The sequence below is a fragment of the Esox lucius genome, chromosome 20 (genome assembly GCF_011004845.1).
Source record: "Esox lucius isolate fEsoLuc1 chromosome 20, fEsoLuc1.pri, whole genome shotgun sequence".
In the NCBI taxonomy this organism is placed as follows: domain Eukaryota; kingdom Metazoa; phylum Chordata; class Actinopteri; order Esociformes; family Esocidae; genus Esox; species Esox lucius.
Genome location: NC_047588.1, coordinates 40,568,460 through 40,594,955, shown reverse-complemented (window position 1 = coordinate 40,594,955; position 26,496 = coordinate 40,568,460). Strand labels below are relative to the sequence as shown.

The window sequence follows — 26,496 nt, the reverse complement described above, 5'->3', positions numbered from 1 at the left end:
AGAGAAGAATGCTTCGCTACGAAGCCGTTTTACAAGATACACCGTGAGGAAAAAGTTACCCCAGTTACATGCCAGTATGTTGTCCTTGGGTCACAGCATTCACAGAACTATGCTGTCCATTCAGCACCACCGCAGGTGTCCTCGGACTGTGTAACTGTAGAAGTCATTCAAAACCATGGAGAGCGCCTGAACAGCGGCATCCAGCTTTGTGCGTCAAGTAAAATAGCACGATGTCTATTAACATTGTAATGGCCTTTCTCTGGTTGTTTTCCAACATCGAGTTTACAGAGTTTGGTCACGCTGTGTTTACTCGTCTTCTCGCCTTTGCTGGACTTTCCGTTTCCATCCGCGAGTTGACCACAGCAATGCCGCCCTCAAGTGTAACATAGGCCACACGACATTGAGTGCAACGTGGGTTTGCTGCTGCGATCTAGTGAGCTTGTCGCTTTAAGAGGCACCCCCTCAGCATTGGTTATTCCCATCCACAAACCGACTGACATATCGGTACCCTATGCATCGCTGGCAACTGGAAGACCGTAGCTGTTTTCGAATCGGTTCATGCTCAGACATCCATTCCTACACGGTGTGACGGTACATAGGCCTGCTGTGTGGGTTTTTCCTTAATCGACGTCGATGTCAATCGTTCTTGTAAATCCCTAGGATTGTAATTTTTATTATATTGACTAGAGAGCATATCGAAAGTCAAGATGGCTGAGATGGGGATAGGGAAGGGGGTTACTGCCGGGAAACTCGCCAGTAACGTTCAGAAAAAATTGACACGGGCACAAGAAAAGGTAAGAAATACAACCGAGGCTAATTGTGTTTTTGTTCCGAACAGTTCTTTTATATTGTCTATCGGATTTCATCTTAATGTCACATTGCCTGATAAAAATCAAGGCCATGACGCACCATCATGACCGTGAAACGACACAAATAATTTGAGCTCTAACGTTACTTTCGAGAGGAAGCTCCGATTTTAATCCCATCCTTTATGATACACAGCCCTTTTGAGGCCACAGCAGGCCCATAGGCCTCCTTGCGGTCGGATGCATGTGGTCATGTGGGTATCCCTGTCGTGTATTCAGCAGCTAAAGCAAATTGATGGTCTGGTCAGCTGTAATGTCTTGGCCATTCAATAACAATGTCGTATGCACGCCATGCAGCATCCAAAACGGCATTCGGTTTCCGGTAAGATTTGATGTGGCTTAAAACATTTTATTTGAAAGGGTACATGATCTGAAGATGTCCTTGTTAACAGGGGGAGTGAATGAGGGAATGGGAGGATGGTAGCTCGGCGAAGGATGACAGAGCAATGACCCATAGCACTATATCATCCATTTATTATACGACTACAAACACTTAGCACTATATTACAATATAAATACAAACCCATAGGACTATATTACCCATATTACAATATGAATTCAAACCCATAGGACTATATCACCCCATTATATTACAATATAAATACAAACCCATAGGACTATATCACCCATATTAAAATATACATACAAACCCATAGGACTATATCACCCATATTACAATATACATACAAACCCATAGGACTATATCACCCATATTACAATATATATTCAAACCCATAGGACTATATCACCCCATTATATTACAATGTGAATGCATACCCATAGGACTATATCACCCATATTACAATATAAATACCAACCCATAGGACTATATCACCCCATTATATTACAATATAAATACAAACCCATAGGACTATATCACCCATATTACAATATAAATACAAACCCATAGGACTATATCACCCATATTACAATATAAATACATACCCATAGGACTATATCACCCATATTACAATATAAATACATACCCATAGGACTATATCACCCATATTACAATATACATACAAACCCATAGGACTATATCACCCATATTACAATATAAATACATACCCATAGGACTATATCACCCATATTACAATATAAATACATACCCATAGGACTATATCACCCATATTACAATATACATACAAACCCATAGGACTATATCACCCATATTACAATATAAATACATACCCATAGGACTATATCACCCATATTACAATATAAATACATACCCATAGGACTATATCACCCATATTACAATATACATACAAACCCATAGGACTATATCACCCATATTACAATATAAATACATACCCATAGGACTATATCACCCATATTACAATATAAATACATACCCATAGGACTATATCACCCATATTACAATATACATACAAACCCATAGGACTATATCACCCATATTACAATATAAATACATACCCATAGGACTATATCACCCATATTACAATATAAATACATACCCATAGGACTATATCACCCATATTACAATATACATACAAACCCATAGGACTATATCACCCATATTACTAAATGAATACAAACCCATAGGACTATATCACCCATATTACAATATAAATACATACCCATAGGACTATATCACCCATATTACTAAATGAATACAAACCCATAGGACTATATCACCCATATTACAATATAAATACATACCCATAGGACTATATCACCCATATTACAATATAAATACAAACCCATAGGACTATATCACCCATATTACAATATAAATACATACCCATAGGACTATATCACCCATATTACAATATAAATACATACCCATAAGACTATATCACCCATATTACTAAATGAATACAAACCCATAGGACTATATCACCCATATTACAATATAAATACATACCCATAGGACTATATCACCCATATTACTAAATGAATACAAACCCATAGGACTATATCACCCATATTACAATATAAATACATACCCATAGGACTATATCACCCATATTACAATATAAATACAAACCCATAGGACTATATCACCCATATTACAATATAAATACATACCCATAGGACTATATCACCCATATTACAATATAAATACATACCCATAAGACTATATCACCCATATTACTAAATGAATACATACCCATAGGACTATATCACCCATATTACTAAATGAATACATCATATCACAAACACCTGAGATACTGTATTGCTCTTATTAACTGGGTATTTAGAGCAGTAAAAAGTAATGTGATGTCATAATAGTGGTACATGGACTCGTGCCAGCCAATCAGCATTCAAGCCACCCAGTTTCTTAGTATGTATATAACATGGTGACTGTACTATATTGGTGAAATACCTTATATATGGAAATGTGCTTGCGTGACCCTCTTGATAAAGGGGAAAACTCCTTAGGTCCAAATAACTACATACCTATATCAGTAATTTTTTCAATAGCAACATTATTTGAGATATTAATACACATTCCAAATGTATCAGTGTCACTTAATTTCACCATTTCATTTTGGCTTAAGACTCAACCATTCTACCACTACAGCATTAGTGAAACTTGCTAATTACAGTGGGGAGAACAGCTATTTGATACACTGCCGATTTTGCAGGTTTTCCCACTTACAAAGCAAGGAGAAGTCTGCAATTTTTATCATAGGTACTCTTCAAAAATCCAGAAAATCCCATTGTATGATTTTTAAGTAATTCATTTGCATTTAATTGCATGAGTATTTGATACATCGGAAAAGCAGAACTTAATATTTGGTACAGAAACCTTTGTTTGCAATTACAGAGATCATATGTTTCCTGTGGTTCTTGACCAGGTTTGCACACACTGCAGCAGGGATTTTGGCCCACTCCTCCATACAGACCTTCTCCAGATCCTTCAGGTTTCGGGGCTGTTGCTGGGCAATACAGACTTTCAGATCCCTCCAAAGATTTTCTATTGGGTTCATGTCTGGAGACTGGCTAGGCCACTCCAGGACCTTAAGATGCTTCTTACGGAGCCACTCCATAGTTGCCCTGGCTGTGTGTTTCGGGTCGTTGTCATGCTGGAAGACCCAGCCACGTCCCATCTTCAATGCTCTTACTGAGGGAAGGAGGTTGTTGGCCAAGATCTCGCGATACATGGCCCCATCCATCCTCCCCTCAATACGGTGCAGTCGTCCTGTCCCCTTTGTAGAAAAACATCACCAACGAATGATGTTTCCACCTCCATCCTTCTTCTTCTTCCAAACATGGCGAGTGGAGTTTAGACCAAAAAGCTCTATTTTTGTCTCATCAGACCACGTGACCTTCTCCCATTCCTCCTCTGGATCATCCACATGGTCATTGGCAAACTTCAGAAGGGCCTGGACATGCGCTGGCTTGAGCAGGGGGACCTTGCGTGTGCTGCAGGATTTTAATCCATGACAGCGTAGTGTGTTACTAATGGTTTTCTTTGAGTCTGTGGTCCCAGCTCTCTTCAGGTCATTAACCAGGTCCTGCCGTGTAGTCCTCTACATGCTTTGTAAGTAGGAAAACCTGCAAAAACTGGCAGTGTATAAAATACTTGTTCACCCCACTGTATATAAATTTTACACAAAGTAACTGGTACAATTGTTATTGAAATTATCCAAATAATTAAATTGTTCATTATATCTTGGAAAATATATTTCTCATTATATCTTGTGAAACCTAAAAACATTGGTTTCACTAACAAAACTTTAAACTAATTCCATGCGTATCTTAGTAATATAAAATAGTGTGTTTTAATAGATGGACAAAAATCCCAATTTCTTGGACTCAGTAGAGGGGTACGTCAAGGGTCAGTATTGGAGTACCTCAATGCTCAGTATTGGAGTACCTCAGTGCTCAGTATTGGAGTACCTCAGTGCTCAGTATTGGAGTACCTCAAGGCTCAGTATTGGAGCACCTTAGTGCTCAGTATTGGAATACCTCAAGGCTCAGTATTGGAGTACCTCAAGGCTCAGGATTGGAGTACCTTAGTGCTCAGTATTGAAGTACCTCAGTGCTCAGAATTGGAGTACCTCAAGGCTCAGTATTAGAGTACCTCAAGGCTCAGTAATGGAGTACCTCAACAGAAGGCAACTTCAATGACACCAATTTCTTTTTAAATGCATTAACTTAAGTGTCCCTATATATTTGAAAGGTCACCTTAACAAGAATTATGTAAATAATATAGAAAGTATACTGTACAGGCCAAAAGTTTGGACACACCTTCTCATTCAATGCGTTTCCTTTATTGTCATGACTATTTACATTGTAGATTCTCACTGAAGGCATCAAAACTATGAATGAACACATGTGGAATTATGTATTTAACAAAAAAGTGTGAAATAACTGAAAACATGTCTTATATTCTAGTTTCTTCAAAGTAGCCTCCCTTTGCTCTGATTACTGCTTTGCACACTCTTGGCATTCTCTTGATGAGCTTCAAGAGGTAGTCACCTGAAATGGTTTTCCAACAGTCTTGAAGGAGTTCCCAGAGGTGCTTAGCACTTGTTGGCCCTTGTGCCTTCACTCTGCGGTCCAGCTCACCCCAAACCATCTCAATTGGGTTCAGGTCCGGTGACTGTGGAGGCCAGGTCATCTGGCGCAGCACTCCATCACTCTCCTTCTTGGTCAAATAGCCCTTACACAGCCTGGAGGTGTGTTTGGGGTCATTGTCCTGTTGAAAAATGAATGATGGTCCAACTAAACGCAAACCGGATGGGATGGCATGTCGCACCATGATGCTGTGGTAGCCATGCTGGTTCAGTATGCCTTCAATTTTGAATCCCCAACAGTGTCACCAGCAAAGCACCCCCACAACATCACCTCCTCCTCCACGCTTCATGGTTGGAACTAGGCATATAGAATCCATCCGTTCACCTTTTCTACGTTGCACAAACACACAGCGGTTGGAACCAAAGATCTCAAATTTGGACTCATCAGACCAAAGCACAGATTTCCACTGGTCTAATGTCCATTCCTTGTGTTTCTTGGCCCAAACAAATCTCTTTTGCTTGTTGCCTCTCCTTAGCAGTGGTTTCCTATCAGCTACTTGACCATGAAGGCCTGATTCGTGCAGTCTCCTATTAACAGTTTTCTAGAGATGTGTCTGCTGCTAGAACTCTGTGTGGCATTCAGCTGGTCTCTAATCTGAGCTTGCTGTTAACCTGCGATTTCTGAGGCTGGTGACTCGAATTAACTTATCCTCAGCAGCAGAGGTGACTCTTGGTCATCCTTTCCTGGGGCGGTCCTTATGTGAGCCAGTTTCGTTGTAGCGCTTGATGGTTTTTACGACTGCACTTGGGGACACATTCAAAGTTTTCGCAATTTTCCGGACTGACTGAACTTCATTTGTTATAGTAATGATGGCCACTCGTTTCTCTTTACTTAGCTGATTGGTTCTTGCTATAATATGAATTCTAACAGTTATCCAATAGGGCTGTCGGCTGTGTATCAACCTGGTTTCTGCACCACACAACTGATGGTCCCAACCCCATTAAAAAGGGAAAAAATTCCACTGATTAACCCTGACAAGGCACTCCTGTGAAATGAAAACCATTTCAGGTGACTACCTCATGAAGCTCATTGAGAGAACACCAAGGGTTTGCAGCGCTATCAAAAAAAGCAAAGAGTGGCTACTTTGAGGAATCTAAAATATAAGACATGTTTTCAGTTATTTCAATTTTGTTTAAGTACATAATTCCGTATGTGTTCATTCATAGATTTGATGCCTTCAGTGAGAATCTACAATGTAAATAGTCATGAAAATAAAGAAAACGCATTGAATGAGAAGGTGTGTCCAAACTTTTGGCCTGTACTGTATGTGTATGTTACAGGTATTTTAATTTATTTGTTGTATTGGTAGTTTTGATTATTTACTGACCCATTTATCATTTTCTTATTGATGAATGCACATGTTTGTATAATATGATTAAATCGCTTATTGTTTGTTTTGATTATATTTGTTAGTGCATATTTTCAATTAAATGTATTTGTTTTTCATTGGAACCCTCTTGATAACGAGATGGAGCATCTTTTAATTTTTATGTATTTACTGAACCTTTCATGCAATTGTACAAAATTGACAGTACCTATTAACTTGAGCGTGACATGGCATGGGACTGTGACACCCAGAGACACAATGTCTTTCTGCCCCATTGTTAAATAATCACAAAATCCCACTTTCCCAAAATCATTTGATGTTTTACAAAGTTAATATGACTGAGAAGGTTTCCTCAACCACAACCTAGGTGCAATTAGGTTTGACTGCCTTTCTCAGAGAGTTTTCACCCTCCTGGCTTGAGTGTTTAATATTGACCATAAGGCTGCCGTCCTATGGGTTGGGTGTGTTGTTGGAAAAGTGTGTTGTTCATAATGAGAAAACATATTCACTCCGTCTCTTCCTACATTTGTCACTGGAGTGGATACACATTCACAGGAGGATGTCATGAAGACGTTTAAGCCTAATAACTGTTCTAATAGTCCTGAGTTTGCCTTGGTGCTACTAGAGACATCGAGTCGTTCTACACACCTGCTGCGTATGGATGTAAATGACCCCGTTGTCTTGTCTCACGTGTTCTCGTTGTCCAGGTTATGCAAAAGCTGGGTAAGGCCGATGAGACCAGAGACGTTGCGTTTGAGGAGGGGGTGATCAACTTTAACAAACAATATGTAAGTCTTCCGAGAAACCGTCCACAGACACACAGATGAGCCTAACATCACAGTAGCACCTCCATGTCTCACCATCCACAGACACACGGAGGAGCCTAACATCACAGTAGCACCTCCATGTCTCACCATCCACAGACACACGGAGGAGCCTAACATCACAGTAGCACCTCCATGCCTCACCATCCACAGACACACGGAGGAGCCTAACATCACAGTAGCACCTCCATGCCTCACCATCCACAGACACATGGAGGAGCCTAACATCACAGTAGCACCTCCATGCCTCACCATCCACAGACACATGGAGGAGCCTAACATCACAGTAGCACCTCCATGCCTCACCATCCACAGACACACGGAGGAGCCTAACATCACAGTAGCACCTCCATGTCTCACCATCCACAGACACATGGAGGAGCCTAACATCACAGTAGCACCTCCATGCCTCACCATCCACAGACACATGGAGGAGCCTAACATCACAGTAGCACCTCCATGCCTCACCATCCACAGACACACGGAGGAGCCTAACATCACAGTAGCCCCTCCATGCCTCACCATCCACAGACACACGGAGGAGCCTAACATCACAGTAGCCCCTCCATGCCTCACCATCCACAGACACACGGAGGAGCCTAACATCACAGTAGCACCTCCATGCCTCACCATCCACAGAGACACGGAGGAGCCTAACATCACAGTAGCCCCTCCATGCCTTGCCGTCCACAGTCCAATCCACAGTCCTCCCATTGTCACGTCTACCCAAGCCACGGTCCATGGTGAACAAGGTCTTTGATGTTCTGTTTTCAGACGGAGGGCTCCAAACTGCAGAAGGACCTGAGGGCCTACTTGACTGCTGTTCAAAGTAAGACCTGTTCCCCGATGTTTAAATCTCATGTTTACATTTCTGTTCAATCATTTGACACTGCCGAAGGCCGACTGAGTCCATAGCCATTGTGTGTTGCTCTGCAATCAGCTGGTTTACTTGTGCTCTCGATGACAAGTCACTTGGTTTGCCTGTTTGTCAGCAATGCACGAATCGTCCAAGAACCTCCAGGAGTGTCTGGTGGACATGTATGAGCCAGAGTGGTATGGCAAAGATGATGTGGACTCCATCGCGGAGGTTAGTGGCTTTATTCATGTTAAGATAGACAAACACCCTTAGTTCAGTGACGAAACCCTCCTTCCTTCTTCTGTCAGCACTCTTCCCTCTCTCCCCTGTGCTTTCTCTCTCCTTTTCCTTTTCTCTTTCACAGCTTGGTATTTCTCTTCCCATCTCGCCCTCTTTCTCTCTTTCGCTCTCTCTTTCTTCATCTCTCTCTTTTGAACTCCAATTCTTAGCCCCACTTCATGCTCAAATGTAGAACCTGTACACGTGTGTTGAGAGGGAATATTTGGCATTAGTCCGTCCACAGCTGTGATAGCTAGTCTGCTTCTGGCTCCTGTCTGACGTACCAATGCGCCTTGTTGCTTTTTATCTGCAATATGTCCTTGGCTTCTCTCTCTTCTCCCTGTCCCTTCTAACATTCATCCATAGCCCTTCCAAAATTCTTCCCACTTCGTGTCCATTTTGTTCTTCTTAGGACTTATACTTTGGCATCATCATCCTTGCTCATCATTCATACATTCTTTACTCATTTGTCCTTCATTTGTCCCTTCATTTTCTCCACATTCTTCTCTCTAGTGTAAATAGAGGCTTAGAGATGTTGGGAAAACAACTTTGAGGTAAATCATTTGTGCTTTAATCACTCAGTGGAGTGATTGTTTGAGCTAGGCTGGCCATTCAGCTTTAGTTTTCATTTTTACTCAGTGTGTGAATGTAACTTGGTTTCAAAGAGTGTGGATGCCGTTTTTACCTGAGAGGTGTGTGATCTCATGGGCCGGTGAATGTGGCCCGACCTCGACTGCCCTCTGTGTTGCAGGATTCTGATGTTCTGTGGACGGACTACCATCAGAAGCTAGTGGACCATGCTTTAATATCCATGGACACTTATCTAGGCCAGTTCCCCGATATTAAGGTAGGCTTTGGGAACATCATTTTCTGTGTTCCAAGTACAGGTTTTATTTTTCTAATGATGTGCATAATGAAGGTATAGACAGAATGCTTGCCAGGCCAGTTCCATCAGGAAAGTGCAACAGCATTAAAACTAGTTGTGTAAATATAGTGAATAAATAAAGGACACAGTACTTATAAAGTTAGCTTCAGATAGATATCCTCGATGGTGGGAGCTAGGCCTCAGGGAGGGCCATATTATCTAGCCACTGGATATCTGCAGGACAGTTCCCATGCAGCGGGTCAGTTCCCATGCAGCGGGTCAGTTCCCATGCAGCGGGACAGTTCCCATGCAGCAGGTCAGTTCCCATGGAGCAGGTCAGTTCCCATGCAGCGGGGCAGTTCCCATGCAACAGGACAGTTCCCATGCAGCAGGTCAGTTCCCATGGAGCAGGTGAGTTCCCATGCAGCGGGGCAGTTCCCATGCAACAGGACAGTTCCCATGCAGCAGGACTGTTCACATGCAGTGGGACATTTCCCATGCAATGGGACAGTTCTAATGAACCAGGTCAGTTCCCATGCAACAGGACAGTTCCCATGCAGCAGGTCAGTTCCCATGGAGCAGGTCAGTTCCCATGCAGCGGGGCAGTTCCCATGCAACAGGACAGTTCCCATGCAGCGGGGCAGTTCCCATGCAACAGGACAGTTCCCATGCAGCAGGACAGTTCACATGCAGTGGGACATTTCCCATGCAATGGGAAAGTTCCCATGTAGCGGGGCAGTTCCCATGTATCGGGGCAGATTCAATGCAGCGGGTCAGTTCCCATGCAGCAGGTCAGTTTCCATGCAGCAGGTTAGTTCCCATGGAGCAGGTCAGTTCCCATGCAGCGGGTCAGTTCCCATGCAACAGGACAGTTCCCATGCAGCAGGTCAGGATATTGTCAGTGGGACAGCAGGAGGTCTTCGGCAGGACCCAATGAGGCTGGACTGTTGCAGCCATGTGAATAGCTGTCCTCTGTTTCCCATGATGGGCCTCTCAAAGCACTTCATGAAGACAGGGGTGAGTTGGACCGGACCATAGTCATTAGGACACCTTGTTTTGGTGTTCTTGGGCTCCCTCATTAAGTCTAGTAAACAGAGATGTGTAGTGGCTGATTCTCGGTCCAACACTGTGTGGTGAGTCTAAGAAGTTATTTCAGTAACATCTTGAGCAAATAAATCACAAATTACATTCAAAGATAGCAATAGCTAAGCCGCGTGGGAACTGACAAAAGCTTAGTCACATGGGAACTGACAAAATGCAATGCCGCCATGTTAACAACGCAGCTGTGTGTAAGTGTGAAGATGCTGTGCCTCAGCATCTGAAAATATATTTTTCTTCTTCTTGACGTTGGCTTCAGTCTCGTATTGCTAAACGGGACAGGAAGTTGGTGGACTACGACAGTGCCAGACACAACTACTCCTCCACCCATAAAGGGAAGAAGCCAGGGAAGGATGGGGGTATCAAGATCACCAAGGTAATAGATCCTCATTAAACCTGAAATCAACAATGAATCAACCAGTTACAGTGAATCGATAAGGATGATGATGTGGCCTATGTACACAAGTTACAGTTAATCAATAAGGATAATGATGTGGCCTATGTACATAAGTTACAGTGAATCGATAAGGATGATGATGTGGCCTATGGACATAAGTTACAGTGAATCGATAAGGATGATGATGTGGCCTATGTACACAAGTTACAGTTAATCAATAAGGATAATGATGTGGCCTATGTACATAAGTTACAGTGAATCGATAAGGATGATGATGTGGCCTATGTACATAAGTTACAGTGAATCGATAAGGATAATGATGTGGCCTATGTACATAAGTTACAGTGAATTGATAAGGATGATGATGTGGCCTATGTACATAAGTTACAGTGAATCGATAAGGATAATGATGTGGCCTATGTACATAAGTTACAGTGAATCGATAAGGATGATGATGTGGCCTATATACATAAGTTACAGTGAATCCGGATGAAATTTGGCGTTTAAACGTCTCCACATCTCTGTCCTCCCTCCCATTCTTCCTCTCCTTCCCTTCATCCCCATCTCTTGCCACCTCCAGCCGGCCTCCCTGTTGGAGAGGGCCACCCCCGGCTGGGCTCAGGGCATCCTGTCCGCCCATAACATTGCCCAGAGCAGCCTGTCCAGGAACCAGGTGGGTCCCACATCCCTCGTGATCAAACAGCCTAGTCTGCGGTAGCTTCAGAAAGAGGCTCCATTTTTCCTCAGGTTATTTCCCTGCCCAGACGCTTTTGTCTTCACCGTCTCGACTCCATCTTTAGCCCCGGCTTAAGCACCGACTCTGATGTTTCATCCAATCACGGTCTTCAGTATGAAACGCAGTTCATCTAATGAGTTGTGTTGTGATTCACTATTGTGGGAAAAGTGTGACATCAATCGGGCCCTTGAGGACCGAGGACCCCCCCCCCCCCCCGCCCCATCTCTCCACTAGTTGTCTATGGTTCATGGTGCCTCCCCTGAAACACATAGGAACCCAGTGGTGCGTTGTTGCTGTTATAAACCAGTTACCAACACAATTAGAACAGTTAGAATAAAGGTTTTGTCATACCCGTGGTATCTGGTCTGATATACCACGCCTTTCAGCCATTCAGAATCCAGCGTGATAGAATGACGGGGGATTAAGACATTAAGACATGTTCGCCTTGTGATATTTGTTGTTTGTGTGTTTTGTGTGGGGCGTGTTCATGTGTCGCGTGTGTGTGTGTGTGTGTGTGTGTGTCGCGTGTATGTGTGGTGTGTGCCTGTGTGTCGTGTGTGTGTCAGGCGGAGGACGAGTTGGAGAGAGCTCAGAAGGTGTTTGAGGAGATCAATGTAGATCTCCAGGAGGAGCTACCGTCTTTATGGAACAGTCGCGTTGGCTTCTACGTCAGCACATTCCAGAGTATGGCTGGCTTTGAGGAGAAGTTCCACAAAGAGATGGCCAGAGTGAGTCTATCAACCCCTTCGCATCCACATATTCAACATACCACAAACATGTACATGTCCCCACACCCAAAACAATGATGATATAAGCAGCAGTGGTGGAAACCGTGTATGAGCATTTCTCCTACAGACAGAGAGCCACGTGGCCGGGGATAGAAAAAACAAACTGTAATGCACTGCTGCGTTTAGTGACTGTTAAGTTGATATTAGAATGGGCGAAACGAGGGACTTGGAGTGTGGAGTGGTTGTCAGTGCCAGGTGCTTCAGGTCCATTATCTCTGGAATGACTGGAGCATTTAACACACGACGGCGTCTAGGGTGTACTCGAGAACAGTGCGACAAACTGAAAACAATCAAGCCAGCGGCTGTGTTCTTGTGAGAATGTCTTCCTGTGAGAATGTCTTCCTGTGGGTGAGAATGTCTTCCTGTGGGTGAGAATGTCTTCCTGTGGGTGAGAATGTTTTCCTGTGAGAATGTCTTCCTGTGGGTGAGAATGTCTTCCTGTGAGAATGTCTTCCTGTGGGTGAGAATGTCTTCCTGTGGGTGAGAATGTCTTCCTGTGAGAATGTCTTCCTGTGGGTGAGAATGTCTTGCTGATGTGATCCACGGTGAATGGTGAATCCTGTGCATCTCAGTGCTGCTTCCAACGCCGGCATTGTGGATTTGATTCCAAAGGAGGGCCAGTACAAAACGTTGTCTTATTATACACTATATGACCAAGAGCATCTGGACACCCGACCATCACACTCATGAGCTTGTTGGATATCCCATTCCAAAACCTTGGGCGTTAATATGGTGTTGGCCCACCACTTTGCTGCTATAACAGCTGCCACTCTTCTGGGAAGGCTTTCCACAAGATTTTGGAGTGTCTCTGTGGGAATATGTACCCGTTCAGCCAAAAGAGCATTGGTGAGGTCAGGCACTGATGTTGGATGCGATTGCCTGGCTTGTAATCGTCGATCCAAGTCATCCCAAAGGTGTTCAGAGGGGTTGAGGTCAAAACTTCCCCAAATTACCGTGGTCATTTTCATATGTAGGTTAAAGTGTGTGCGACCTTAGTGGGCTGACTGGAGCTTACATTTCTTTTTCATAAAAGACTTGCTGCAAGTGCCATTTTACAAGGACGAATGGGACTACTGAAAGACTCTCTGGTCATGTACATATACTGATGCTCAACTCATTATAATACCAACTGTAGTTATAATTCCGTTCTCTGTGCATTTCTCTGTTCTGTTCCTCTCCCATGCAGCTTGACCAGAACCTGTACGATGTCCTTGTCAAACTTGAACAGCAGGACGTGTCAGGGTGAGCTTATGCAATTCCAGTTCCTTACAGTCCTGTATAACGTATTACATGAATAATTAATATATTAATAACGTATTAATATATTATACTAACACTATCATATACAGAATATACAGTACAAGAATGCATGATTGTTGCTGGTCAGCAAAGTCCCTGGTATTCCTTTATGGACTGTGGCCTGGTAAAGTGAGTACCATGTAGATTAAATGAAATCCCACCGCCCCTACAGAATGGCAGGTAACAGCGGGGCACCGACAACGGCGCTGGCTCGGAGGAGGTAAACAATGCCGAAGCCATTTGTTGCTAGCGTGTTTCTCTGGGATCAATGCTCCTTGGTGTGTGTCAGTCCAGTGAGTTCGAAGCACACCAGCTCCAAGTCCTCCATTTGCTCGTCTCATAGCGACAGACTTCATTTGAATCTAAACTGAAAATTCTGCATACGTCCTGAATTTGTTGGAATTCCAATTAATAAATGAAACCAAATTCTAATTGTGAAATGCTCTTTGTAGAAAAACTTGAGATAATTTCAATTGGAATGCCGTCGTACCTCCTGAATTGACTGGAATTGCCCCCAAGCATTACCCTGTGTGAATTGCCCCCAAGCCTGACCCTGTGTGAATTGACCCCAAGCCTGACCCTGTGTGAATTGCCCCCAAGCCTGACCCTGTGTGAATTGACCTCAAGCCTGACCCTGAGTGAATTGACCTCAAGCCTGACCCTGTGTGAATTGACCCCAAGCCTGACCCTGTGTGAATTGACCCCAAGCCTGACCCTGTGTGAATTGACCTCAAGCCTGACCCTGTGTGAATTGACCCCAAGCATTACCCTGTGTGAATTGACCCCAAGCCTGACCCTGTGTGAATTGACCCCAAGCCTGATCCTGTGTGAATTGACCGCAAGCCTGACCCTGTGTGAATTGACCCCAAGCCTGACCCTGTGTGAATTGACCCCAAGCCTGATCCTGTGTGAATTCACCCCAAGCCTGACCCTGTGTGAATTGACCCCAAGCCTGACCCTGAGTGAATTCACCCCAAGCCTGACCCTGAGTGAATTGACCCCAAGCCTGACCCTGAGTGAATTGACCTTGAGTCTGGCCTTGAATGAATTGATCCTGAGCCTGTACCTTAGTGAATTGAGTCTAAGCCTGACCCTGGGTGAATTCACCCCAAGCCTGACCCTGAGTGAATTGACCTCAAGCCTGATCCTGAGTGAATTGACCTCAAGCCTGATCCTGAGTGAATTGACTCAGTGTCTGACCATGAGTGAATTGACCTCAAGCCTGACCTTGAGGTAATTGACCCCATGTCTGACCATGAGTGAATTGACATCAAGCCTGACCCTGAATGAATTGACCCTGAGCATGACCCTGAGTGAATTGACTCCAAGCCTGTCCCTGAGTGAATTCACCCAGAGCCTGACCCTGAGTGAATTGACCCCAAGTCTGACCCTGAGTGACCCCTCTGCACCCCTCGGCAACCCTACTGTTAGATCCAGCTTTACACAAGAAGGGGAGGAGACGCTGCTCCTTTTGAGTCGGCTTTACCTGCATCTCTAGTTTACTGCTCAGGTGTTTAGTCTGTCAGTCTGCTGAGAGGTGTTTATTCTGTCAGTCTGCTGAGGTGTTTAGTCTGTCAGTCTGCTGAGGTGTTTAGTCTGTCAGTCTGCTGAGGTGTTTAGTCTGTCAGTCTGCTCAGGTGTTTAGTCTGGCAGTCTGCTGAGGTGTTTATTCTGTCAGTCTGCTGAGGTGTTTATTCTGTCAGTCTGCTGAGGTGTTTAGTCTGTCAGTCTGCTCAGGTGTTTAGTCTGTCAGTCTGCTGAGGTGTTTAGTCTGTCAGTCTGCTGAGGTGTTTAGTCTGTCAGTCTGCTGAGGTGTTTAGTCTGTCAGTCTGCTCAGGTGTTTAGTCTGGCAGTCTGCTGAGAGGTGTTTATTCTGTCAATGTGCTGAGGTGTTTAGTCTGTCAGTCTGCTCAGGTGTTTAGTCTGGCAGTCTGCTGAGGTGTTTAGTCTGTCAGTCTGCTGAGGTGTTTAGTCTGGCAGTCTGCTGAGGTTTAGTCTGCACTGAACTCGATCAGACGCCCTCACTGCACGGCCCTGAGAAGGAGATATTTTGTAGCTCTTACTCTCCCTCTCTTTTTCTCTCTGCCTCCATCTTTCTGTCCTCCCGCTCATCCTCTGTCTCCGTACAGTGAGCTCCCCCGAGGATCTGATGCTGTCAACAGTCTGAGTCCAGCTGGACCTCCTCCCATTCCCAAGTCTCCCTCCAAGGTATGTTATATTATTCTCAATCAACCCCTAACCTTAACTCTAAAGAAACTAACACTTAACCCAAAAATCTACATGCACTCTTTCTCTCTCTCTCACACACACACACACACATACACAAACACAAACACAAAAAAACACTGAATGCTTTAACAATGTTCTATCCATTACAACACTGTGTAGCTGCGACCAGCGATGCCCCCGAGGCCAGAGTCCAGCCCCTGTCGGGACATGAAGCCAGAGAACATCATCAGCCTGTTTGATGCTCCTGACATCAGTGTCACATCCCCAACACAGGTTAGGCCTGCACTATTCAGTTAACCCCTGATCTTTGCTCCCCTTAATCATTACCTTTACTCCCCTCTAAACCATAACCTTTACTCCCCTAAACCATGATGTTTACTCCCCTCTAAACCATGACCTTTACTCCCCCAAACCATGACCTTTACTTCCTCCTGAACCATTACTTTCACTCCTCTCTAACCCCTGACCTTAACCATGACCCAAACTTACTTTACTCCCACAAACTCCGACCTTCCCTCCACCCTAAACATAACCCTAACCCAAACTCTGAACTTCCCTCCACCCTAAACATAACCCTAACCCAAACTCCGACCTTCCCTCCACCCTAAACATAACCCTAACCCGAACTCTGACCTTCCCTCCACCCTAAACATAACCCTAACCCAAACTCCGACCTTCCCTCCACCCTAAACATAACCCTAACCCAAACTCTGACCTTCCCTCCACCCTAAACATAACCCAAACTCCGACCTTTCCTCCACCCTAAACATAACCCTACCCCAAACTCTGACCTTCCCTCCACCCTAAACATAACCCTAACCCAAACTCTGACCTTCCCTCCACCCTAAACATAACGCTAACCCAAACTCCGACCTTCTCTCCACCCTAAACATAACCCTAACCCAAACTCTGACCTTCCCTCCACCCTGAACATAACCCTAACCCAAACTCTGACCTTCTCTCCACCTTAACCCAAACTCTGACCTTTCCTCCACCCTAAACATAACCCAAACTCCGACCTTCCATCCACCCTAAACCCAACCCCTGCCCCGCCGTCTTAGAACCCTAGCAGGCATGTTGCATGTCAGCAGAGCTGCGGATAGTTGATTGGTTGATAATCCATCGGGGGGCCGTCCCTTCACGCTGTGTGACCCCCTCCTGGCCAGCCCATCCCGCCCCTGGTAACCGTGTGTCCTCTCCCTCCCCTGTCAGTTTGACAGCCCTGCCGGGTCCAACCTGTTGGATATGGACCTAACCGCCCCGGCCGCTTCATCTGTGTCCCCGGCCTCTCAGGTGGGTGGGCCTGGTCTGTCAGACGAGACTGGTCCTTGGTACGGAGCCGTGGTTTAGTGAGGACACTGCCTGGCTGGGGTCAGAGTCTCCCCACCAGAGACCCGAGTTCAATCCCTTTGTCCACCCGTGCCGCCACGTCTCTCCCGACTCCCTTTCTCCACCCCTGGTTTCCTCATCGCATTAACATAGTGACGGTTGTATGCAAATGTGTCTTGAAGATTAGCCTGGTTCCAGATCTGTTTGCTCTGTCTTCTTCTGTGAAGGACAGTTGTGACGATGGCGCCAACGGATCTGGTACCAGCTAGCACGGCATGGGTGTCATACCATGACAGACCCATCGTGCTCAGAGCCGTGGCATAATGCATCGCCACGACATGCAGTCATCTGCCTTGTCTGATTACTAAAACCTGTTACTGAGTTGTGTCGTTAAGTGGACTGAGTTACACCTTTCTCTCTTTCTCTCTCTTTCTCTCTCTTTCTCTCTCTCTCCCTGAAGCCGTTATCCTGGGATATGTGGGAGGTAAGTTCCAGTCATCCACTCTTGTTTCTATGTATGTAGTTCCAGTCTTATGTTGTCTTCCAACAGGGATGGTACTCTATTGTGCCGATTCAAAGAACCACATTATGCTCTCAGGTTAACTGTATTTTTGTTTCCCAGGGTTTGGTAAGTCCCCAGGTTGACTCTTTATATAGTATATCAAAGAGGCTTGGATCATCCCTGGTGTATGGATGCATAGCCGCGGGAAGAAGGGGTGCCTGGGGGTGCCCCTGTCCGTCGTAGCCTCAGCACCCCCTGACGTGATTCGTTAATCCACGTTTGTTTTTTGTCCGCTATGGATGGCCACGCGTCGCCCATCCCTCTGATGGCTGTTCGGTATCCCCCGGCTGTCAGCCCCCACCGGCTCTCCCCTGATGGACATACCTTCCTGTAGCCATGTATGCATGAAGCCATGTGGTTGGAAAAATGTAGAAGAAACAAAAGGTGAAGGGAAAGAGGGATGCCTCTGGTTTTGTAGAATAGCCACACAGTTTAATGATCAGCGGCTAGTAGGCAGTGGTTGACCGTTGTGTGTGAGTGATCGCCTGCCACGGAGAGTTGATCGGCGGCCAAACATATAGTAGCATTTCCTGAAGGCCAGTATTCTAAACAGGATCATAATTTAGGCCGATGTGCCTCAGCAGGAATATAAACCAGTATTCTAAACAGGATCCTAATTTAAGACGATGTGCCTCAGCAGGAATATAAACCAGTTTCCAAACAGGATCCTAATTTAAGACGATGTGCCTCAGCAGGAATATAATCCAGTATTCTAAACAGGATCCTAATTTAAAAAGATATGCCACAGCAGGAATATAATCCAGTATTTTAAACAGGATCTTAATTTAAGACGATGTGCAACAGCAGGAATATAATCCAGTATTCTAGTATTCTAAACAGGATCCTAATTTAAGCCGATGTGTCACAGCAGGAATATAATACTGCAGCGATGACAAATGTAAACGATTAGGGGAGTTGATTTTCTTTTCTGAGGTTAAATTAAGTATGAAGTGCCAACCTGGACTACAAGTTTTACATGCCTTTTGATAAAAATGTAAATGTTTTATTATTTATAGATGTTCTTTGGGTTAGTTAGTTCTGACAACGGTTGCCACTAGAAATAGGAGAAATGACAGCATCGACAACAACCTTATTTCCAGTTGGATAAACTAATGATAAAAATCTTAATGACCTTTCTTAATGGTCTTTTCACTTTTTTGCCACCTCCCAATTTATCAATCATCAATGGTTTTCTTATTCAATTGATTCATTTTAATTAATTTCCTACATTTATATTTTCCCTGGTAATTGGCTCATTGCCATGGAAACCCTGGCCTGACCCGTGCCTGGTCTCTCCGGCTTTCTATGGCTCCCCCGCACCCCATTGTACCCATTGATGTGCCCCGACCCCCCTCGCCCCTTCGCTTCGCCCCTGCCCATTGCCATGGAAAACCTGGTCTCCGTGGTTTTCAATGGGTTCCTCATGCCAATGGTCATGCCCCATTCTGTCCATTTAATTGCCCCCCTGCCCCCACAACCCTCGTCCCCTACTTAAGCCAGAGGAGATCCCCGCTCCCCCGGAGGAGCCCCAGGGCTGGGATGACGACGGCACCCAGCCAGTGCGTGCCGCCGGCTGGGCCGATGATCCTATAGCTGCCGCCACGGCTGGCTGGGATGATGACGGCTCTCTGCCCGTGAGGGTGGATGTCTCCCAGGCGGATGATGCCTCTCAGCCGGCGAAGGTGGATGATGACTCCTGGGCGGATGACGCTGTTGCTACGGCTACATCCGTAGTGCCAACCACAGCTGCTGAGTTTGAGCCGGCTGGCTGGAATGATGAGGAGGGGGTTGCCAAGGTACGCCGGAGAGAATAGGATGCATCTGGAGCAGGGTGGATGCATCAACGACAGTGGAGGATACTGAGGATACTGATACGTAGGATGCTAACTACGTCAGGGCTATGTCCAATGCTGACGTGCTAGCTACGTCAGGAATATGTCTAATGCTGACGTGCTAGCAACGTCAGGGTTATGTCCAGTGCTGATGGGCTAGCTACGTCAGGGTTTTGTCCAGTGCTGACGGGCTAGCTACGTCAGGGTTATGTCCAGTGCTGACGTGGTAGCTACGTAAGCGTTATGTCCAGTGCTGACGAGCTAGCTACGTCAGGGTTCAGTCCAATGCTGACATGCTAGCTACGTCAGGGTTCAATCCGATGCTGTGGTGCTAGCTACGTCAGGGTTATGTCCAATGCTGACATGCTAGCTACGTCAGGGTTCAATCCAATGCTGTGGTGCTAGCTACGTCAGGGTTATGTCCAATGCTGACGTGCTAGCTACGTCAGGGTTCAGTCCGATGCTGACATGCTAGCTACGTCAGGGTTCAATCCAATGCTATGGTGCTAGCTACGTCAGGGTTATGTCCAATGCTGACGTGCTAGCTACGTCAGGGTTCTGTCTGATGCTGTGGTGCTAGCTACGTCGGGGTTCTGGCCAATGCTGACGTGCTAGCTATGTCAGGGTTCTGTCCGATGCCTTGGTGCTAGCAACGCCAGGGTTCTGTCCGATGCTGTGGTGCTAGCTTCAGCAGGGTTCTGTCCAATGCTGATGTGCTAGCTACATCAGGGGTCTGTCTGTTGTTGAAACTCTCTACTGAGTCTGGTTTCGAAAAAGATCAATCCTCTGACCTCAATGTGACTTCCTGGATTAAAAAAATTTAGGAGGGCTGTGGCTGCTTGTTTCCATAGTTGAAAATGTCTCCCAGTCTTAACACCAGCGGGTTGAGCAGTGGGCTGTTGATCGTCTAAGGCTGTGTTTTAGGGACGTCCTGATGTGACACGTCTCTCCCTCTCTAACAGGCTGACACACCGACTGCTGTTGCAGCGCCAACAGCCACAGCACTTGAGGAGGTACGTTCCGCCCTGATTGGTTGATTGGTTAATTGGTTGGTTGATTTGTTGGTTAATAGATTTTATTTTTGTCTCTTCTTGTCAAGAGTCATGTTGTGGAGACACCAGCAACCAATGGGGCTTCAGAGACAATGGAGATGCCTCCTGGGTTCCTCTACAAAGTGAGTTTGAATAATGATGACAGTGTCATGCAAATAACGGCTATGTACTGTTATGACATGCTATATAATGTAATGTGAATAATGGCTATGTACTATTATGACATGTTATGTAGTGTCATGTAAATAACGGCTATTTTCTTCTATGACATGCTGTATAATCTCTTGTGAATAACAGTTATGTACTGCTATGACATGTTATGTAGTGTCATGTGAATAATGGCTATGTACTGCTAAGCCATACTATATAATGTCATGTGAATAATGGCTATGTACTGCCATGACATGCTGTGTAGTGTCATGTGAATAATGGCTGTATACTGCTATGACATACTATATAATATAATGTAAATAATGGCTATATACTTCTATGACATGTTGTATAGTGATGTAAATAACAGCAATATACTGCTATGACAAGCTATAAAGTGTCATGCAAATAACGGAATATGCTGTATTTTCTAAGAAGTGGCGTTAAAGGCTATGTAGTGTCATCTAAATATTTTCTATTTAGTGTCATCTGAATGTTTGCTGGTTTCACAGAAACAGATTAAGCCTAAGAAAAAGCATGATAAATGTAGATAAAACACCATCGGTACAATTAATATAGTAACACAATTTCAAGAACAAGCTTAGCTTCTAGAGGTATTATTTTTATTATCTGAGATGATTTCCCATATTGACATGATAAAACCAATAAACCATTAAACTATCCTAAAAATTCCATCTAAATAATATCTTGAGAACTCCCTCCTGTCAGTGGAAGTGTGCACATTTAATTATGGCTGGGTGCCTATGGACGGTGGGAGAGTGGGGCCATTCGTCTGTAAATTGTGTTCTGTCAGCTAAGACTTGGAGCCTGTGTGTCCTTGGCTGAGTCTCTGACACGTGTAATTCTGTGTGTATTTACAGCCAGTGTCCTTGAGCTGTCTGTGGGTCCTGAACCTCATTAGTCAGGCTAGGATTTATTATCTCTGCTCACTGCCCAGCCTTTGCTCAGCACACAAGCATTTCTTCCCAGCCTCTATTGTAGAAAAATTCCCCAGAATGTTTCATCTCTTTCTGACATGTGCTGTGTAGAAGGGGGTGTCCAGCAGCTTCTGGCCCTTGCTTGCAAAACAATTCTGAATGTGCTTGAGGTTTTCACGTGTCCCACCGCAAATTGTCATAAAATACTCTCTCAGGTATCAGACAACGTAGGCTCACAGCTGCTATCTAATCAAAACAACATTGACATCACCCCACCCCACCACATTATTGGCCTGACAGATCAAGCCTGACAGTATCTGTCAATTTATTTCCCAGCCATGTAATGTAGTGGGCATTTGATCAATCACAAATATGTCCAATTTACTTAGTTCCTCACCCACATAATTTAAGTAACTAGTGGGGCAACATATTAGTGTCAGTGCCTTGATCCTGATGAACTGCGTTACAAATATAAAGTAGTATTATTAATGTAATGTGCTGTGTAGTACTACAAAAGGCTATAGGCCTGTTGTGTCATGTGTGCTATCATGTGTCATGTAAATTACATCTATGTACCCATTAACCAGAGAAACATCCTAAGAGCTTCTGGGGAATATGACACAACCTGTACTGTTTAAACCTATAGTTGTAATATCTGTTCTTTACAGATGTTAAAACCAGTATTTGTAATATCTGTTTTTACAGATGTAACACCTATAGTTGTAATATCTGTTCTTTACAGATATTAAATCCTATAGTTGTAATATCTGTTTTTTACTCATGTTAAGACCTGTAGTTGTAAAATCTGTTCTGCACTTAATCCAGGTGACCACCATGCATGACTACGCTGCAAATGACTCAGATGAGTTAGAAATGAAGGCGGGAGACATTGTGTTGGTTGTGACCTTTGACAACCCAGAAGAGCAGGTAATGTCATAACCCCATGTACCTCATCATCTCATTAACAGAATATTCTCATATACAATTTTGGTTCACAAATACCATTTTAAGTGTATATGAAACCCTTGTTACACCCATTTTGATTTGGGATGGACTTAGTGGATCCTAAACTACTGAACATTTCATTTGCTCCACACTTGCTCTATACTTTTTTTAGTTCAAGCTTTTTGGGTCCAAGTGTTTAACATTTTAAGTTGGTCAGAATGTTAAGTCCAATTAAAAATTGTGTTTACTCACCTTAAATGTATAGAAATTGCTATTTGTTTATTGTAACAAAACATTGGAATTTGGATACAAAAATAATTGTATTTTGAGACCACTAACACAATTCTCAATTAGACATTTTTGAATAAAAAGTATTTGTTCAATACACTTAAGGTCCACACACCTGGAAGCTGAAAACCACACAAAACATTTTTCAACCTATATGTTTTAAAGCACTTTCAGTAATCCCTTAAACGCACAACTTTCAGCAGCATCTGGTCGTCCATCCAGGAACGGACCAGCACCGACCCTGCTTAGCTTCCACAGCAAACAGGCACGCTGTCGGCCAAGTGTCAGTGAGGAAAACCTTTCACAGTGCCATCACAGCTAAGCCAAACTGACACACTGATTTAATCAGATTAACAATGCTTTGTCAATGGGAGTTATGCACCGACGAACAGCGAATATGACACGTCCATTCATGAAGATGACACATCCATTCATGAAGATGACACATCCATTCATCTAGAACAAGCTTTCATCAAGAAAATATTCAGATGAGGCTATCTATATGGTAGTCCAACAGAAAGAATAGGTAATTTGATGAGCCCACATGCACAGACCAATATCTATCCTTTTTTATTTGGTGCCTTTTTTCCACTGATCAGTTTGGTCAAGCCGATATGCTAAATGAACAACCCCCCCCCCTCCCCAGAGATGTGAGACAGCTCTCGCTAGCAGTTTTTCAGGTCCTTCAGGGCAAAAAATAAGTATATGTCACAGCATATAGGCTGTTCATTGAGTGTGCTGCTGAGCAATACAATTTTATTCAAAGTGACGTTTGTACAGTCAGTGCCTCCCAGCTGATACACAGCACCACACCGCTTCAACTGGGTAAATGATAATCATCCATACTGTGGTTGGTTTCAGGATGAGGGCTGGCTGATGGGGATGAAGGAGGAGGACTGGATCCAGAACAAAGGGAGTGCCCTTAAAGGAGTGTTCCCTGAGAACTTCACCTCTAGGCTGTGAGAGAGGAGTCCATCCACCTCTCCCTTGACCACTCCCTCTGCTACAAAACCCTCTTCCTTCTCCCTCTCAGTCAGAAAACTGTCACTCTCCTTAGGAATTCTCAACTTTCTCCCTCCTCCTCACCCGTTTCTCTCTCTCTCTACCTGTCTGTCTGTCTGTCTCTCTCTGACCCTTGATCCCAATTCAATACTTCCTTGTACTCTGTTTCCTAACCTCTGGGTTTCTACTGATAGTGATAATGAAGGCATCAGCATGAGAAACAACTGTGCAGAGTTGACTGTATGTCAGCAGCTATGTCCAGAATGGATCACATGCTTTTGTTGGTTAATAAGTCATTTGTTTTGGACTATTCTGACCACAGGGTCACGTTGTGGCATCTCAGCGGGTTTGCACTTTTTTTGAATTGCCGTGAAACAGTTAAGGAATGAGTCTCAAAAGAAAATGACCTATCTAGTGTTCTTTGTCGTCCTTTGAAACCACAACGGCCAGAATGACAATGGAGGTGAACAGGGAAACCCATTTTAGGATGGTTCAGGGGGATTTCTCTCAGGGTTGATAAAATGACTCTGGTGGTAAGGCATGGTACCTATTACAAGTCGGAAGAGCCCATGGGCCTTTACACTAAGCCCTGTCAGCTTTCCCTCCAGTCCTATCCCCCGCTAACACGTGTTTGTGCCAAGGTTGCCAGGAGTTGTAATGATTGCTTGCGGGTTGCCAGGTGTTGTTGTGATGATTTCCTACACGGTGAAAAGACGACCAACCCACTCCCTGTACAATACTTTATGTAATAGACACCCGAAACGTACTTATATAACTCCTACATTCCTGTATCCTAGCTAAAGTACAATGCAGATTATGTAAGGATACTAGATACTGTTGTGGTTTGGTTCCTGAAGGTGTAACCAAGTGTTTGAGTACCAAGGGATATCCAGTTTATTTTGAGAGATGTTTCTTATGTTTCCTGTGTGTGAAAGAGGTCAAGAACGTCTCCTGGGACAGTCAGCATCCTGACATTTTAAATATGGGTGGGTGCGGGCCTGACGCTTCAGATTATTATGCAGCTTTCAGAATATTACTCTTTATTTATTTTTGTATGCTGTCAGGAAATGATCGTGGAATCTGTAAATTGAATTAATAAATGTAAAATGTCAGTGCAAATTTTTTCACCCCCCACCCTCCCCCCCCCGGTGGAGTGTGACTTCTGTAATCTGTTTTGCCACGGGATCCCGGTCCTGTGTGTGTGTGTGTGTGTGTGTGTGTGCGTGCGTGTGTGTGTCTATTCCATGTAAGGCAGTGTTGGGATACTCCCAGGGCCTGTTTGGCATTGCACTCCAGCCCTCGTCCCTGGCAACACACCTGTGTCCGTTAACAAACGAATGCCATTGTTTCCGTGGTATTTGCCAGGGAATGGGTGTGATGGAAACACGCCACCCAGGGGCTCGAGCCGTCCCTCCCCGTTGTAGAGTGCTGCTGTTATCTCACCCGCATAAATCACTATGTGGCTGAATGATAACACCATACTTCCTTTTATGTGATGATTTGATGACAGTTTTATAGGAGCAATTCTGATTGGATGGGGACTCGGTTGACCGCTCCTACTGAGTAATATTTAAGAACTTTGTGTTGTCGCTGGTTCTTATTGTTGTGCATTATTTGTTGAGTATTTTACGTGTAATTCATTTACCAAGCTGTGACAATGAAGATCCACATTATTCTATCAGCATATTCATATCTGTGTAGGTGAGTAAATGTGTCAAAGAGCATGCCAAACTAAGTCCATGTGTTGTGAATTCTGAGAAATCCTCTCTGATGGACTCATTACTGTGGTAAAGATCTTGTTCTTCCACAAACTATTGGAGCAAGAGGATGTTTTTCCCTTCACCTAACTGATCAATAGTAATAAACTGGGATTTAGAAGCTCAGTCTCTGTGTCATTTTTTATTTACAATTTGGTTAAATGCTTTCATTCAGTTGCTTATGTTCTCCGTTCTGTCATTCCAATACAAAAACCCAGCAATTTATGCTATTCTTCAGTCTAGGCAGATTCCTGGCACTTCCTGATAAACGTCAACTGTCTTGTTGTGTCAGAAATATAAATACCACATTAATCAGCTCATGTGCCAGTTCCGTTAAAAATAGTTTAACACATTTTTAGTCACTGGATGTTGCCCATGTAAGGCAGAATGAATTCCCTATCAGTTTAGAGATGACTTTCACGACTGCATTTTACTGAAAAACTTACTGACTACCTGGCTGTGGATTTAGCTCTGGGTTCAAAGGTTATATAATAATTGACAGTCAGGGCTTTAATCAATTCACTGG

At 44.2% G+C, this 26,496-nt stretch overlaps 1 protein-coding gene across 5 annotated transcripts; it reads left to right on the top strand.

The window, feature by feature from the left end:
- Window positions 1-389: 389 nt before the first annotated feature.
- Window positions 390-26,096, top strand: LOC105027291 (myc box-dependent-interacting protein 1). 5 transcript variants are annotated; one of them, XM_010899326.4, is made up of 19 exons: window positions 390-794; window positions 7,452-7,532; window positions 8,343-8,397; window positions 8,561-8,655; window positions 9,455-9,550; window positions 10,926-11,042; window positions 11,644-11,736; window positions 12,366-12,527; window positions 13,774-13,829; window positions 14,059-14,106; window positions 16,016-16,094; window positions 16,275-16,388; window positions 17,328-17,408; window positions 17,905-17,928; window positions 19,503-19,802; window positions 20,801-20,851; window positions 20,938-21,012; window positions 22,804-22,905; window positions 24,073-26,096. In XM_010899326.4, exons 1-19 carry the CDS (start codon window positions 708-710, stop codon window positions 24,172-24,174), a joined length of 1,818 nt encoding a protein of 605 aa, XP_010897628.2. In that variant the 5' UTR covers window positions 390-707; the 3' UTR covers window positions 24,175-26,096. The 5 variants fall into 5 exon arrangements, with proteins under 5 accessions (XP_010897628.2, XP_010897629.2, XP_010897630.2 ...); XM_010899327.4 differs by lacking the exon at window positions 14,059-14,106; XM_010899328.4 differs by lacking the exon at window positions 17,328-17,408.
- The last annotated feature ends 400 nt before the right edge of the window (window positions 26,097-26,496 follow it).